The sequence below is a fragment of the Neopelma chrysocephalum genome, unplaced genomic scaffold, assembly GCF_003984885.1.
Source record: "Neopelma chrysocephalum unplaced genomic scaffold, ASM398488v2 Primary Assembly neopelma1_69, whole genome shotgun sequence".
In the NCBI taxonomy this organism is placed as follows: Eukaryota; Metazoa; Chordata; class Aves; order Passeriformes; family Pipridae; genus Neopelma; species Neopelma chrysocephalum.
In genome coordinates this window covers 7727927-7743790 of record NW_020897729.1, presented here as the reverse complement: position 1 = coordinate 7743790, position 15864 = coordinate 7727927, and the positions used below count along the sequence as shown (strand labels likewise).

General features: G+C 49.0%; 1 protein-coding gene across 1 annotated transcript; it reads right to left on the bottom strand.

Annotated features, from left to right (window-relative positions):
- Positions 1-3225: 3225 nt before the first annotated feature.
- Positions 3226-15864, bottom strand: SLC2A2 (solute carrier family 2 member 2). The gene is made up of 11 exons (XM_027685591.1): positions 15702-15864; positions 14977-15072; positions 14245-14501; positions 13585-13709; positions 12705-12820; positions 12003-12165; positions 11402-11589; positions 10257-10361; positions 8068-8169; positions 7446-7649; positions 3226-7241 (listed from the first exon to the last, which is right to left on the bottom strand). The coding sequence occupies exons 1-11, from the start codon at positions 15732-15734 to the stop codon at positions 7050-7052; spliced, it is 1581 nt and encodes a 526-aa protein (XP_027541392.1). The 5' UTR covers positions 15735-15864; the 3' UTR covers positions 3226-7049.

Here is a 15864-nt window from a genome sequence, read left to right as displayed (position 1 = left end):
CGCCCCTCACGCCCCGCCGCCATCTTGGGCGGCTGAAGAGGACCCCGCCCATGAGGGGCTGCCTGCGCAGTCCACGGAGTGTTTTTTACGCGCATTACAGGGGAAATGTGTGTCCCCAACACCTCGTGAGGCCTGACTAACTGCCCCCACAGCGCTCTGTTGTCCGGCTCGTGTGTCCCCTCTCAGAGAGTAATCAGATACCTTGGGCTGCTGAGGCAGCCGCAGCCCCCGAGAGGCTGGCAGGGTTCACAGCGGGGTGTTACACGAATTACACGGGAAATGTGTGTCCCCAAAGCCTCGTGAGGCGTGATTAACTGCCCACACAACGCTCAGTTGTCAGCCTGTTTCATATGTCCCCTCTCAGAGTAATCAGAAATTGACATTTTGCAAGCCAAATGGGCCTGAGACAGGCGAGATCCATAGCAAGGGCATGTGCTTGTTAATAGACATGATATTCCATTAATAGTGGAGTTGTTAGTACTGCACTACTGTGTCCAGCTGTGGGGTCCCCAACATAGGAAAGACATGGATCTGTTGGAGTAGATCCCAGGGGGTGCCATGAAGGTGATATTCTTCTGCAAAGAAAGGCTGAGTTGCAGTTGCTCAGCTTGGAAAAGAGAAGGCTCCAGGGAGACTTTGTTGCAGTATTCTAGTATATAAAGGAGGGTTATAAGAAAGAGAGAGAGAGAGACTTTTTACCAGGGCTTGTAGTGACAGGACAGGGGGCAATGGTTTTAAACTGAAAGAGGGTAGGTTTAGAAAAACTGTCCCCAGAAAAACTTTGAACGCCCCATCACTGGAAGTGTTCAAAGCCAGTGTGAATGGGGTTTAGAACAATCTGATCTAGTGAAAGATGTCTGTGCCCATGGCAGGAGTTTAGAATAGCTGATCTTGAAAAGTGCTTTCAATCTAAACTATTGTAGTGCTTCTTGCCCCCTCCTCAGCAACGATGCCACTGGCACAGCCCTTGGTCCCACACCCAGCCCTGCACTGCCCCAGGAGGGGTCTGTGGCCATGAGATCCTGAGAAAAACGAAGCCAAATGGCTGTTTTTACTAAAACTCTCCAAGTCAGATGCCACAATACTTTGAGCTATTTGACCAAACTCATCTGCAGACTGTCCTGTGGAGCAGCTGGCGGATGGGCCCCAGCCCTGCGGGGTGCCATGCAGGTCACCTACAAACACCACAAAAACAGGAAAATGCAGAAATTCCATGGCAGCACTGTCAGCACTGGCCTCTGCTATCACCACCACAGGCTGCTGTGTGCTGTCCTACGTTTTCTGCCCCAAAATCCTGAATTTGTCATCTGTGTTCCAATGGGGCTGCTACACAAGTCACTTTTAACGTCACATTTTTAAATGGTTCACCATGGGATATTTTATTTAATCTATATTAATCTGCACAATCTATTTGCCTGTGGTCCCACCCTTGATTATACAGGTCCCACTCCACATTGTACAGTGTGTACCCAAGAAGAAACGTTTGGCTCTCATTTACATGGGGCCACTTTATGATGCCCCCCGCAGTGGCTCTCTCTGTTACCACAGCTCTCCGTGGATGCTGCCTCACCCAGCCTGCTCTGGAGATGATATCCTTTATCCTGCCCATTTTACTGCTGTCTCAGTTGATAAGGAGAGTCTGGGGCATCCTGTTAAGTGTTTTCACATGTACAGTGAGTGTTTGTTTACCTACCTGCAAGTGTGTGACAAATTGCACATGCTCTAGGGCATTTTTTCTCCTGATAAAATACATCGTGAGAGAACGACCAACTGCTCTGACCCAAACTGCAGCAAGCTGCGGCTAAGCACTACTGATAATTTTTTTTCTCGAGTATCAGTTGATAAATTTGGTTGATTTTCCACAATTAACAGAATCATTTTGTAGTAATTGAGAGATCTTCTGGGCTAAATCAAGTCCTTTTACTAAAGTACAGCTGTAGATGATACTTATTTTTCAGACACAAAACAAATATTCCAAGACAGCCATTATCTGAGATTCAGTAAAAAACATTGGAAATCCATCCATCATTCATTGCCTGCAGGCATCTTTCCTTTGTCTGGATCAACGTTTATTTTCTAATGTGTGTTTCTTGATAATACTAATGTGATTATCCTCCTTTTCTATGCAACAACAGCAATTTGATTGAAAGCACATTTGAAAATAAAATACTGCGGCCTTTCACATTTAAAGGTATTTCCTTTCCAGTGTTGCCCAGCTGGATCACACACCCCCCTTTTCTTTCCATTAGGCTCAGGATGCTATGAAGCTTTGTTTCTCCTAACTGTGTCTTTATATATAAGAAGTGAAGAGGGATTAAAAAACTTTTAGAACGTTTTAAACTGAGTGAGTTGTGTCTGTTCTCAGTTATGTTCTGGAGAAGTGTCTGACACACGTCCTTAAGTCCCAGCCTCGAGAATATGCATTTCAGCCAGAGCTGGGCTAATCCCATCTTCTTTCCAGAAACATCCCACCTTGTTTCCAGCCAGCCTGCTGGAAGGCAGGACGTGGCGTTTACACCCACATGAGCCATGGGTTCAGGTCACACAATTAGAAATAACAGGTCACGAGCAAAGCAGTGTAAACAGCCCTGTTCCAACCTGAGCCAGCGTCTGCTTCGGCTGCTGGGCTGACTTTGCTGGGATCTCACCATGTCCTGACTCTTGAGTTGAGGGTTCACAGCGGCTTCTGGGTGCAGCATCGAGCAGGAGGACATGAGAGGCTGGGAGTCGGTGACTCTCCCCTCCACAGGGCACTGCCGTGCTCAGCAGGCCCTCTGAGCTCCTCCAGTGTCTCTGTGGGGCAGGAGCTGGGTCACGGAGCCTCTGCAGTGACCTTGCCACAGGCACCCACCCTGCTCCGGGCACTGCTTTATTCCTGCTGTTCCCTGTCAGCTCCCTCTGCCGTGCCTGTGTCCAAATTACCCAGGGAATTACCCTGGGACTGGGGATCAAAGACAAGCAGTGACAGTGCAGGAACACTGAGCTAGTGGGAACTACTGTAACTTCCCCACCGGGAAGAAGGGAAGCACAAAGTAACTCCAGCTGTTCCCTCCTCCTGGGTCTGCAGCAGTGCTCATGCAGTGATATCCCACTCACGACCTGGGGGGCCCTGGTGCTTTCCACAGTCACAGAGCTGCTTCCTGCTCCTGAACTGAATACAAGGAGGCAAAAAAACGAGACACTACCCAAGTCTCAGGTCTACAGCTATATCTACAGCCTGTAAAATTTAAGGACTGATGATCCACAGCCAGGATTTATTGCCCCTTTGCTGGGGAGGAGATCCTTCCTTTTCAGCACAGCTACTTAGGCTGTGCCTCTGGGTAAAATTTGTCAGTATTGCTTGAGAATTTAGTGAAACACTTGAGCACACTCAGCTACCTTAAATTAAATCTCATGCTTACACATTCTGCTGGTGTTCTGCCATGAAATTCCTCAGCTCCCATAGATTTCAGTGAAAGATAAGGACATTGAACACCTCGGAAAATTCATCCTACCTCAAAGGCTTGGTACCTGCGTACATAGTACTTGGGTTAACTTTGTCGTTATCAGCTGTTTGACTCTGGAGGTGGAGGGTAGTGTTTTTCAGGGATGAAAAACAAGTTGAAGTGAGGCAGAAAAATCTGTGATAAATTAGTGTGGAGAATGTTAATGGGGCCAAATGTCCTGAGTTTATTGAATTAGGGAAGTCAAACTAATTTTAAAATTAAGCCTAGAGAGTGGGAGACCAGATATCGTTGGCACAACAGGAAAGTCTTAATGGCTGTCATCTCAGCACATTAGGAAAACACTGTCAAAGCTCTTGCTGACAAGATGCTTTCTCAGGGATTATTAATTATATTGCATTATTAGCGAGGCATGGTATGAGAACATATTTTGCACGTTAACTAAAATGCAACAACCATTTAGCTAATAAGTCTTCTCAATTTTCTTAATGATTAGCGACTTAGTAAAACTGTAACAGTGAGAGGTAAAAATAATAGTTCAACAAGCTGTATCTCAAGAACAAGTTTTAACTGGAACTTGCATGTAGCAAGGACAGATAAAGTGTACAGTTCTAATTACTGGCCTGATGGGACAAGACATAAGTAAACATATCGACTCAAATGACCCCTCCCTGCGTTGCCATACGGTAAAAGTGCTCTTGTGATAGTTCAGCCCAGCTTGATCCTTCCACCGCAGCCATAGGGAGGACAGAGGGTCAGCAGTGCCAAGATTTGCTCATCCTGTCCTAGGCTGGAAAGAGAAGACTCCCTTCCCTTCCACACAGCAGCTGCTGCGAGGAAGCACAACCTGAAACTCTATTTTCCTTAAGCGTTTCTGAACCCTCAGGCAGATCTTCCGGGAAGTTCAGGGATATAGCTATGGGTAATGTTAATGTTGCAGGGCTTTGTTAAACTAATTTATGTGCTGCAGTACAGTAATTGAATCAGGCTTTCTATTCTCATTCGCCAGTGACATGAGAAAACAAGGACTGGCTGCTCAGTGTTGCTCAATAAATGGCCCTTCACTGCTGAGTTGCTGGCAGTCACTGGTGCCCTGCAGGCATTAGGACAAAGATTAGCAGAAATTTAGCAAAATAGTTTTGGACCACCTGTATGATGACTGGGAACCCAGCCTGGCTGGGTCCTCCCTCAGAGCCCTCTCCCCAAATGCTCCTCCTGACAGTCGTGCCTAGAGAGGCCCCAGCACCAAGTTTTAAGCTGCACCAGCACCATGAAGCAGAGGTGCTTCACGGCAGGATGAAGTGGGAGTGGGGACAGCTGGGGCCAGACACCAGCACACCTCCAGTGAGGGTTGATCCCAACACAGAGCCAGCTCACACCGGCTCCAGGTCTGCCTCCAACCCCAGTCTCACCTCTGTACCATCCGTTTAAGGGGGTTTGGCTGAGGGCTTGCACAGCATTTACCACCCATGGAGCAGATGTGTAATAGGTCCTGTCTGGCACTGAACACATGTCTGAGATGTACAGAGGGAAAAAAACAACAGCACAGGCCAACACACACCATAGATGGTGTTCACTGTCACTTTTATCTAACAGACATAGATAACATTACTGAAAGCAAGAACCCATCTCTTTTTCCCCCCCTTCTTTTACATTCAGACAATCAGTTATAATATTTAACTACCTGTAGTAAACACTGTGGAGAGTTTCTGAGCCTGCTGTGGCAGCTGGTCTCACCTGGGAGGACCTGTTTGCAGCACACAGACAGAGGGTTCCACTCAGATCTGTGCCCCAGCTCTGCTGCTCTCTTCTCCACCCTAGCCTGGGCCCTGGTTCCCAGATCCCTGCATGCCCCATGTCAGACCTGGAATCCTCACTGCTGTAGCACATGACAGCACTGACCCAGTTCTCCTCTAGTTAAATCCCAGCAGTCACTCCGGGAAAGCCTTTGGTGCAATCTTACTGCTTCAGTGCACACACTGGGGCCAGGCACTTCTCCCAAAGGACCTCATGGCTGCACTTCCAGTCACTTGGAAGGGACCAGAATTTGCTTTAGAGTTGTAGTACCAAGAAAGTAAAGTCCACAAAGGAAAAACGTTCAGGCACATGGAAAGGAGCATGAACATTCCCTAAAACCAAACCCACAGCAGCAGCATGATCCTCCTTGGCCCATCTGTTCTGTGCTTTTCGTTATGCTTGATCCTCTGTTACATTTTGGCCACTGCTTCACCATCAGCGTGGTGAGCTCACAGCAACCCAGCAATGCTGGTGTTTCATCTCTAAATAAATAATGGGTTTCTATCCTGAGAAAGTTGCTAGAAAGTAACCTGGTATCACAACAAAGAACATGCAAATCTTAAAAGTCAAGCAAACAGAGAGCAGGCTTTTACAGTGGTTCCAAGATATCCCCCCAAAAAAGGAAGAAAAATCCATGGAGTTTGATTCTGTCACATAAAAATGTCTCACAAAGAAGCAAAAGGAGCACAAACAAGGCTATGGAAACAGCATGACCTCCTGCTTGCACTTCTTGGCTGCAGCACATCCAGCCAGCAAAATCCTAAGTGGTGCAAAGTGGGGGTCTGATCAGTGGGCACCTTCCAGTTAACCCTCCAGCACCCATTCCCTCTTTGGGTCATCATTAATTGTTACAGTATGGGCAGCCCAAGCCCTTGACGCAGGCTGGAGCCTGTGGGTCTGAGCACTGTACAAAAGGAAGGGAAGGCAGGCACAGAGGATGGGGAAGGAGGTGACCTGGCAGTAGTCACACCATGGGAGGGATGGCAGCAGGACTTGGGTCTCCTCACCCTGGGGTCAGGAGCACCCAGGCCCCTTGTGTGGTCAGTATTGTGCTTGCCTTGTGCTGCAGCAGGGAGAAGGGAGGGAGGAGAGGCTTCCTAGGAGGAAAGAGGGTGCTAAATAGTTTGGCTGAAACATAAGGAAAAAAATGCCCATCAGCCCAGCCACAGTTTCTAAGATTCTCCTAAAAAATGTTGTGATTGGAAATCCTTATGAGATCGGACAGCATTTCCATAATGCACAGACAGCAAAGCAAGTGAGGTTCAGGTGGGATCCACCTTTTTCCTCTGCATAGGCACAAGTAAGGGGGAGTTTGCCTGACCTGTTTTCCTTGGCACCCCATGCGATCAGTGCTGTGTGCTGGGGGCACAACTGCAGTAGCAGTTGGCTTCTCAAAGCACCAAGTCACTCATGAGAAGGAAGGAGCAAGCATGGGACAAAAAGGTGAAAACATGAGGCTGCAGCATCAGCCAACCCCTCTTTCCCTCATTCCAGCTGCGCCATGGCCCTGCTTGGCCATGTGATAACATCACTGTCCTGCTGGGGTCTTACAGAGGGACATGGAGACACACAGGTAACATACTCCTCCTGTCCTTTCCCTGGCTCTTCCTGCAGTACAGTTGTACCAAGTGTCTCAGACCAAAATGCCAGGTTAGCACCTGGGAGGTGTGAACCGCGGCAGCCGGAAGGAATGCAGTGGATGGGTCCTCCTGGTCTGCCAGCTGTGAGGTTTTTGTGAAATGAGACTTTTGCCCACGGTGCCTGAAGGAGGTCCATGCCCAGTCCCTCCTTTCTGGGTGGGTGGGATGGCTATGCCTCCTCACTGGCTCGCAGGTCCTGCAGCTCAGTCATGGCTTTGGCCGAGAGCTTCTTGCGGCGGAACACAGCTGCGATCTCCTCAAAGGACTTCCCCTTCGTCTCCGGGACTTTGAAGTGGGCAAACAGAAAGAAGAGTAGGAGCAGGGCCGTGAAGATCGCAAACACGTACGGTCCACACAGATCCTGCAGTCGGGCAAGTGGGAAGAGAGGAAGCCACCATGAGCACTGTGGGGATGGCTTCCCCTTCCTACCCTGGGGGACTGAGGTGCCCAGCAGGGCTTGGGGATGGAGATCTGGGAGGCACATCCCCATCCCACTGGGTTGCTCTGGGAGCCAGCAGCGGGGTCATGCCAGGCATTTATTTGTATGGTTTGAGGGTTTTCTTACCGCTATGTACTGGAAGCACATTCCCACGATGAAGTTGCAGGCCCAGTTGCAGAAGCCGGCGACAGCGATGGCGGCAGGACGTGGGCCTTGGCTGAACAGCTCGGCCACAATAAACCAGGGGATGGGCCCAGGCCCGACTTCAAAGAAGATGACGAAGAGGAAGATCGCAACCATGCTGACATAGCTCATCCAGGCAAACTCGCTCTGCAAAAGGTTGGTGTTATAGTCCCAACACAACTCTCATTAATTATCACCAATTACTTTAATTAAGCTTCTTTTTCAGAAATTTCTTTCCATTCAGACAAGTGGGGACTGGACATGAATAATTAAGGCTCTCAACTCTTGTGCCAGGTGCTGGCTGGGCGTGTGTTGCCAGTGTTGCTGCTTGCAGGAGTTCACAGCCATCAGCTCAACTGTTCCTTTGAGCCCTCTCCTTGCCTGCAGCACGGCCAGGACAACAGAGAATGGTTCTGTCATTAATAACCAGGGTGTTCAGTAGAGGAGGTCACCCCTTATTTGGTTTTATATCCCAACAGGGGCTTGCTCCAGTGGTTTGGACTGACTTTGATGGCGTCTTCTCTTGTTTGCAAACAAGGGATTAAAAATGGAGAGAAATCCTTACCAGGAGCACAAGTCCAACTGTCATGGCCACGGCGCTTATTAACATGCCCATCAATCCAGCCAGGAACAGGGACCGCCTGCCCGCCTTCTCCACCAGAAAGACCTGTAGAAACACATGCAGCAGCTCAGTCTCCAGCACTGCTGCTCTCAGGATCAGGTCCATTAGCAATAACCAACCTGTTACCGCTGCCACACTGCCCACCTGCTCTTTTAGCTCTTGTGATAGGGATTTATGTGCTGGTTTCCAAGTGTCAGAAACTCTGCCAGTGGCTCTTAGGGAGCCAGGCTGAGCAGTCACCTTGCCAAGGGCAAGGCAAAGCCACATACACTCAGAACTCATGAGTTTCCAAGCTCTCAGGACTTCTCACTTCTCCTACACATGTATTGCTGACTGTGAACTTTTCCTCTCTCTCTTTTTCTGTTTTTTTCCCAGGAAGAAAAAACTCACTAGCTCTGCATTAGTTTGAAATTGGCCTTCAAAATGTAGCATGATTCAGGTCACACCATTGCACCTTGCCTGTCCCAGAGCAGGGATAGTTGTGTAGCAGCAGGATTTTTCCTCCAATTGCTCTCAGACTCCTTTTGTTTCCCTGGTATCCACAAGTCTTAGTTTTCTCCTTCTCAGCTCCTCTTGGTGGACTCAGTCATCTCACACAGCTTTTGTAAGTCTGTACCAGACACCTCACCCAGTGGGGAGGTGTAGGTACCTCCAGAGGACAGTGCAGATGGCCTGGCCTAACTGTGCATGAGCCTCTGAGGCTGCCCAGTCCTTCCCCTCTGCTCTGAAGGACACTTCTGGCTGGCAGCTCAACCTTTCCTGCCATTACAGCCATGATTTATGCTTCTAGGAGACCGTCTCTTTTCCTGGAGGTGGTTCATCCTGCTGACTCGGGAAGTTGCAGAGAACGAGCCTCTGCGTTCCCTTCTCCCCCTGCCAAGGTCCACCCGCTGTCAGCACTTCTGCCTTTTGATCGGGGTCTGTCATTTATTGACAAAGGCAGGTAATTTTTTAAGTTCTCACGGCCAAAAGAAGCAAAGAGCAAATGCCCCAGGCTGCGAGTACCAGAGCCTCAGAGTGGGGATGGAACTGCAGGAGACCTTCCGTGCTGAAGAAAGGCTTCTTCCAGCTGCACACCTCCTAATTTCATTTCACAATAAAGATCACATTTTCTCCTCACTGTGGGGCCTGTGATAGACTTCCTCTAAAGAAAGTTCACCCCAAGACCTCCTATCTCATACATGCTGGAGTAAGAATGGTTTGTGTTGGGAGGGACCTTAAAGACCATCTTGTTCCAACACCCCTGCCATGGGCAGGGACACCTTCCACTATCCCAGGTTGCTCCAAGCCTTGTCCAACCTGGCCTTGAACGCTTCAGGGATGAGGCATCCACAGCTTTTCTGGGCAACCTGTTCCAGTGCCTCACCACCCTCACTGTCTATTTCTTTCTAATATCTAATCTAAACCTGCCCTCTGCCAGTTTAAAGTGATTCCCCCTTGTCTTAAATCTCTTGGAGCTGTATATTTCTCCCTTGCAGCCAGTCCTGCTTTGTTGGAGGTAAAAGTCCTTTATTCCCTAAGTCTCTTGAGGGGTGTCAGGGAAATGGGCTTGGCATTTCCTGATCTTATATTAACGGCCACATTAAAAAACTAATTGCCTGCTGATAGGAATTGTGTTAATCCTCTCAGGAGAGAGACAAACGAAAGGAAAGTCTGTGGAAACAAACCCATCCTTTTATTGCTGCAGAGCACTGCCTAGATAGGATGAGGATAGGTGCTGGATTACTGGATTACTGTGGAATAGCCTTTGGATATCACCCATGCAGGTGCTATGTACATACATAGAACAGTTTGAAAGATAACAGGTAAAGGAGACTGTGAGCTGCTTGCTCCCCCATCACAGGCCCCAGCCCCTTTTGTTTTGGGGAAAATGCTGAGTTACAGAGCTTCCCTGAACACAGTGATGTATTTTCCACTCATAAGGCATTTTAGCAGTGCTGATGTCAGGCTCTGTGTCAAGGCTTAAATTTTCAAATGAAACTTGCCCAGGGAATGATTTTTCCCTGTAAGGTGTTCAAGGTCAGCCCTGAAAACTGCAAATCCCAGCCCCAGCTCCAGGACAAAATCATGTTTCAAAACCACATTGTAGCTTACATGTCTTTGTAGTCTGGGTGGCAGAAGTATTTACTTACAGAGATAACAGTGAAAACTGTGTTCACCACTCCAACACCGATGGTTGCGTAAACTGGTTGGTCAACTCCAGCTCTCTCGAAAATGTTTGTGGAATAGTAAAAGATCTATCAAAATACATCAAGATGAAGGATTAGGCAACAGGGCTGGTGGAACTTTTTGTTCTCTTGAGAGAAGAGTTGCACTTGCTTGGCTGAGATGTGAAGTAATTTAATTATGATTAGTTTTTCAACTTTTAATAGCTTGTTATAGTAATTAAAGCTGAAAATTTCAAAGGAGCCGGAGGGAGTTAAAAATCCTGTTGAAATTCCCCTCTTGAGCTACTGCATTTGCACATTAAAACTGTTTTCTTCCATGTAGTCCATGTTTAATCTTGAAATCCAGCACTGAGCAATGAAGAAAAATAGCTTAATATGACTGAGTTGTACATGAATTTTAAAATATTCTCGCTGCATTGAAACGACTCCCATTTCTTCCTTCTCTCCAAGAATAAGGTGATTCTTTTCTGGTAAAAGTTAAGGGCAGTAGGTAAATGGGTGCTGACCCTCAGCTGGGCTCTGTGACATCCTCATCCCAGTTCATCCCCACAAGGCTGGGCACCCCTGCATGCCACTCTGCCTTGGGATGCAGAAATGCTCCCAGAGTTTTGAAAGCTGGTGGAACAGAGGCCTCAAGTTTCACCAGACTTTCAAAAATATGATTTTTAGCAGATTTTGAAAAGGAGGCTCTACGCTTCTGGGTGCAAAATGGTGATTTCTGGTATCCCCAAGAGGTGATGCAAAAAACTGTTTAGTTACAAATAGCTAGAAAATAGTGATTTCTGTGGTTCCTGGGGTGAGCACATAGTCATTAAAGAGAGAAAACTGCTGATGAACTGGGTTAGGTGGAGGGTCATGGGAGAGCTCAGCATGGACCCGCTGTGCCAGCCAGGTTTGTGCTGAACTCCCTCACACCCTTCTTCCCTCCTGCCCTCCCACAGCCAGTGTGGCAGTGAGATCCACCATCAGCACTGGTGGTGGTGGCTGAGGAGCCCACTGCAGCCATGGGAAAGCCACTTTTCCCCCCTGCACGGCTCGGATGGAGCCAGAGCTGCCTTTTCATGCTCAGCGTGGATTTCTTTAAAGACAAACATTTTGGGGAGACTCACCGCATTGATTCCCGAGAACTGCTGGGATATTTGCACCATCAGTGCCACGATGACAGCCTGCCTGTACTTGGAAGAGGTGAAAAGCTGTCTTATGGAGACTTTCTTTTCACTAGCAGCTTCTTGCTTTTCTTTTTCCATCTCTGCAATCTCTTTCATTGGGTCACAGTTTCCTCTAAGCCTTTTCAAATCTTATGAAAAAAAAAGAAAGATTGACATTTTATCTTCAGATAAGGCACAGAATAAGGACAAGAATCTCTTAGCTAGAACTCAGGGTAGGCCAACCACATGGACAGCCATGTCCTCTTGCTCTGAGGATTCCTGTGGCACATCAAGGATCCAAAGTGTGTGTGCTTGGCCAGGGGCAGCAGCACATCAGTCCTGCAACAGCCCTGAGACACTATGCTCAAGCTTCATCTCTCAGCAATCCTGCTTAGTCCCATGCAAACAGTTTTTGGCCCAGATCTGATTTGTACCTCAGCAGCTCAGAGGGTGGAATGGAGCAACCACACAGTTATATGTGAATCCTCAGCCTTTTCCTTCTGTGTTTAATACTATATACAGTATAAAAACAAATTCTAGACAAGCCCAGAATGTGTCTTACTTCTTTTAGCTTCCTCCACCTTCCCCAGTTTGATGTAAAGATATCGGGGGCTCTCGGGGCACAGCAGGAGCAGGAAGAACTGCAGCAGGGCAGCCAGGCCAGACAGACCGAGGAGCAGGGGCCACATCTCATCGTTGCCCAGGAGAAAGTCTAGTCCAAGAACCTGGAATAATTGAGGCATGTTTGAATGGATTGTTTTGCAGCCTAAGAAAAGAAAGTGATTTATCACTTTGGCATTTTGAAGTGACAACCTGGAAGTAAACTAGAAGCAAATACCAATTCTTTTTCTGGATGTATTTGTTCTTGGTACATTTAAGTGCCAACCTGTTGCATAGCTGGAACTCCTGCCATGGTAGGGAAAAGCTGACTGGGACTTTGGGCTTCCTGCTTCTCTGATGAAGCCATTTTTGAGAACCTGATTATTAGGGGTCTTGTGCTCAGGATCCAGCCTGATGCTGATTAGACGCTGAAAATATATCCTCAGGGAGAGGAGAAATTGCAGAAAAGCATTTTTTATTTCTTGAGATGTCATCTTTGTTAAGACACCTCCGACTCAAGGCAGGAGTTTAACCCCATTAGAGCAGATTGCTTTGCGCACTCCTTCAGTTTTGGGGTGGAATGGTGTGTGACACTCCAGCATATCACTGGGGTCTCCCTAATCTCCAAACCACCCTCTCTGAACACGTGAGCTTTCCTTCTTACCTGGCTGATGAGGATCCCTGTGACAATGGCAAGCTGGTGCAGCGTCCCCAGCGCTCCCCGAAGGGCCGTGGGAGAGACCTCGCTGACGTACATGGGCACAAGTCCAGAGGAGAGCCCTGCATGGAGCACACTCAGGTGTCACCTCCTCTAGACCACAGCTCAGAAACCAGCAGAAACCACTCCCCAAATGAGAAAGGAGGATGGAGCCTGTGTGCTGCATCCCACACCCCACCAAACCCCTCGTGCTGGCTGGGAACCACCTGCACTTTGGAAAGGTGCTGGGATATCCCTGCACAGGATATCCCAGAGCCCCAAACTGTGAAGCCTTTATACTTAAACACACACATAAGAGCACAGAGCAGAGATTGTCCACTGGGAGGAGGTATCACAGGGCAAAGAGCTTGCTTAAAACTTGCCTTGAAACCTCAAAGCAGAATATTGTATTTGCATACCAGTAACAATGGTAACAAGCCATCATTTCTAAGGTAATTCTAATGTAATTCCATATTATTTGCTGACTGTTGTATCCTCTCCCTGTACGGTGCTCCTGTGCTCTCTGCTAGACAGCACTGCTGTCTAGGGAACCTGTTAACCAGCCTGGCTAATGATGTGCTGTTACAGCAGCCACCAGCAAGATCCAGCCTTGAGATAGAGAGGGGCTCGCTCCTTTCTAGCATATGTAAAACAAACCAGTTTCGTGACAGAGCCAACCCAGATACTTCTGGGAAAGATCCTGGATCGAGAAGGACAGACAGAGGAAGAAGAAGAAAACTCCCACCTGTGAAACTCCTTCTGATTAAAAAAAGATTAAAAAACATAGGAAACTCTGAACTGCATCCCTGGAGCACCTGGCACCCTGCCTGGCCCAGGCTGGACTCACCGCAGTACAGCCCCGTGACTGCTCTCCCGGCGATGACGAGGATGTGAGACGGCCCAAATTTCGCCAGCCCCATGAGGAGGTTCCCAGCAATGGAGAGGACGTTCACCACCAGCATGGCTTTCACCCTGCAAGGCAGCAGCACCACAGCTCCTTCCAGCACCTCGCTCAGCCAAAGCAGCCGTTGCGACGTGCAAGTGGAGCTATTAAGTGACATAATCAGCACTACAGAGGGAAAAATAATGATTGTAGGCACTGCAAAATATAGCGCCCGGGTGCAATCAGAGTAGTTAAAAATTATGTTATAAATTACATTTTACATCCTGTGCAAACACTGTTCAGATGCCCTTCTCTCCCATTTGCCATGAAAAGAAAAGGGAGAATTCAGAAGTTAATCAAGGCTGCTCATCAGCTGCTGTCTGAAGTGCTAAAGTTGCAATAAAACACCTGATTTATAATTGAGGATTTTAATAAGCCCGACCTCTATGATGGTTGGAACAGTATTTTGGAAGTTGGAAGGTGTTTTTTTCCCCTTTTTTTCCTAAATTGGGGGAAATACTGGAAATTGACAAAGGCAGGTAATTTTTAAGTTCTCTTTCTACAGAGAGGGAACAGAAAGTCTCGGGCTGTGGCACAGAGTCACAGCACACATGGAGTTCTCACCTGCCGAGCCGGTCGCCGATCCAGCCCACGGTGAAGGAGGAGACCATGCCACCGACGGCAAACACGGAGACAGAGAGGGACCAGTACATGGTGAGGATGTGTGGGGAGGTGGCCAGGTCCTCGCTGGTGTCAGCCAGGGGTGCGAGCGTGCCCTTGGTGCCAGCCTGGGGGTCTGTGCCATCCTCCCCGGAGGTGTTGGTGGCGTGTCCATCTAGGGGGATGATGCCCAGCACGTGCCTGTAGTGTGCCTCTATCACCTGGGACAGGCAAAGAGGGAAAACCCCATCAGCTCAAATCTATAACCACCCCGAGAGCTGTTTTGGTTTTTTTTTTTTTTGCCCCAGGAAAATCTTTTAATCGGAGGGTCTGCAGGGGTGAAATCTTGGGGTCCCCCCTGGCTCCCCAACACCCAGGGACCAGCGAGGAGGGGCCACGGACAGGCACAGAGCATCCCCTCCTCCCTGGGCTGAGGTGAGCATGGTGTCAGCACCAGCAGAGAGCTGCAGTCCCTCGGCCTGGGCATAGGGACTGTGTTGCAGTGGGGATGGCTCCACAACTGCAGAGCTCTGCTCCTTTCCCTGGGGAGGTGGCAGAGTGGGGGTTCTGGCCGTGTTCTCACCCCGCTGCCTTTGTGCTGTGGGAGAAAGCACCTGGGAAAGGGACAGGGAAGGGACACACGGGCCCTGAAGTCCTTGCCCCTTGGCTGTGCATGGCCTGGGGGGCTCAGCTTACCTTCTGGGGGGCATTAATGACACCCAGGCTGTAGCCGAACTGGAAGAAGCCCAACACTGCAGTGAAGACAGAGAGGACCAGCGTTCCCGTGAGGTGCTGGGGGAGGAAGCAGAGAACAGCCTCACCCTGTTGTCCTAACCCTGCCCAAACATGGGGGGCTGCACCCCATCCCTGTCCCAGGGGACTCTGGTGCCCAGCTGGCCAGGACTGTGGCATCCAGGGATGCTGCTGCAGAAGCACAGGTGGTTTGGCTTCAAAGAAGAAGGAAAGCCCCTGGAGACAGGCAAGATCAAGGCCCCCAGGGCAGAGTGCTGTTGCCCCACAATGAGCAGTCCTGGCCCTGGAGCTCACAGGAGCCAGAGCTCTGCCTGGTACAGCAGCACAGGCAGCAGCAGCGTGCCCTGTCCCATCCCCATTCTCATCCCCATCCCTGGAGCACAACACCTGGGAAAAAAGTCACCAAAACTGTGGTTTTCAGCAGTGCTGTTTCAAGCATTATTTCCTTCCATCACAGTTAAAGTTATCCAATGAGCCAACAGAGCTCTTAAAAATAAAAAACAACCCCCTGGCCCCTTTGCCCCTGTGCTCAGTATCAGTACACAGACATCAGAGAGCAATTAATTAAGGGAGGGGATTTTTTTTTTTGGTTGGTCTTGGCATGGAATTGCTCAGTGCTGGGCTCCTGCAGAAATCCCAGTGCAAAAATACCAGTGAGCCATGGTTACCTTCTCTGTCTGCATTTTGCTTTTCTCTTCCATCCTGCAGCTCCTCCACTGTCCTCCCAGGAATGGTCCCTGTCCTGGGCTGTGGAGCGAGGTGAGGGCTTGGGCAGGGAAGGAGGGACAGCCGGGTTGGGAGGGAGGCAGGAAAACTGGCTGATGCTCCGAG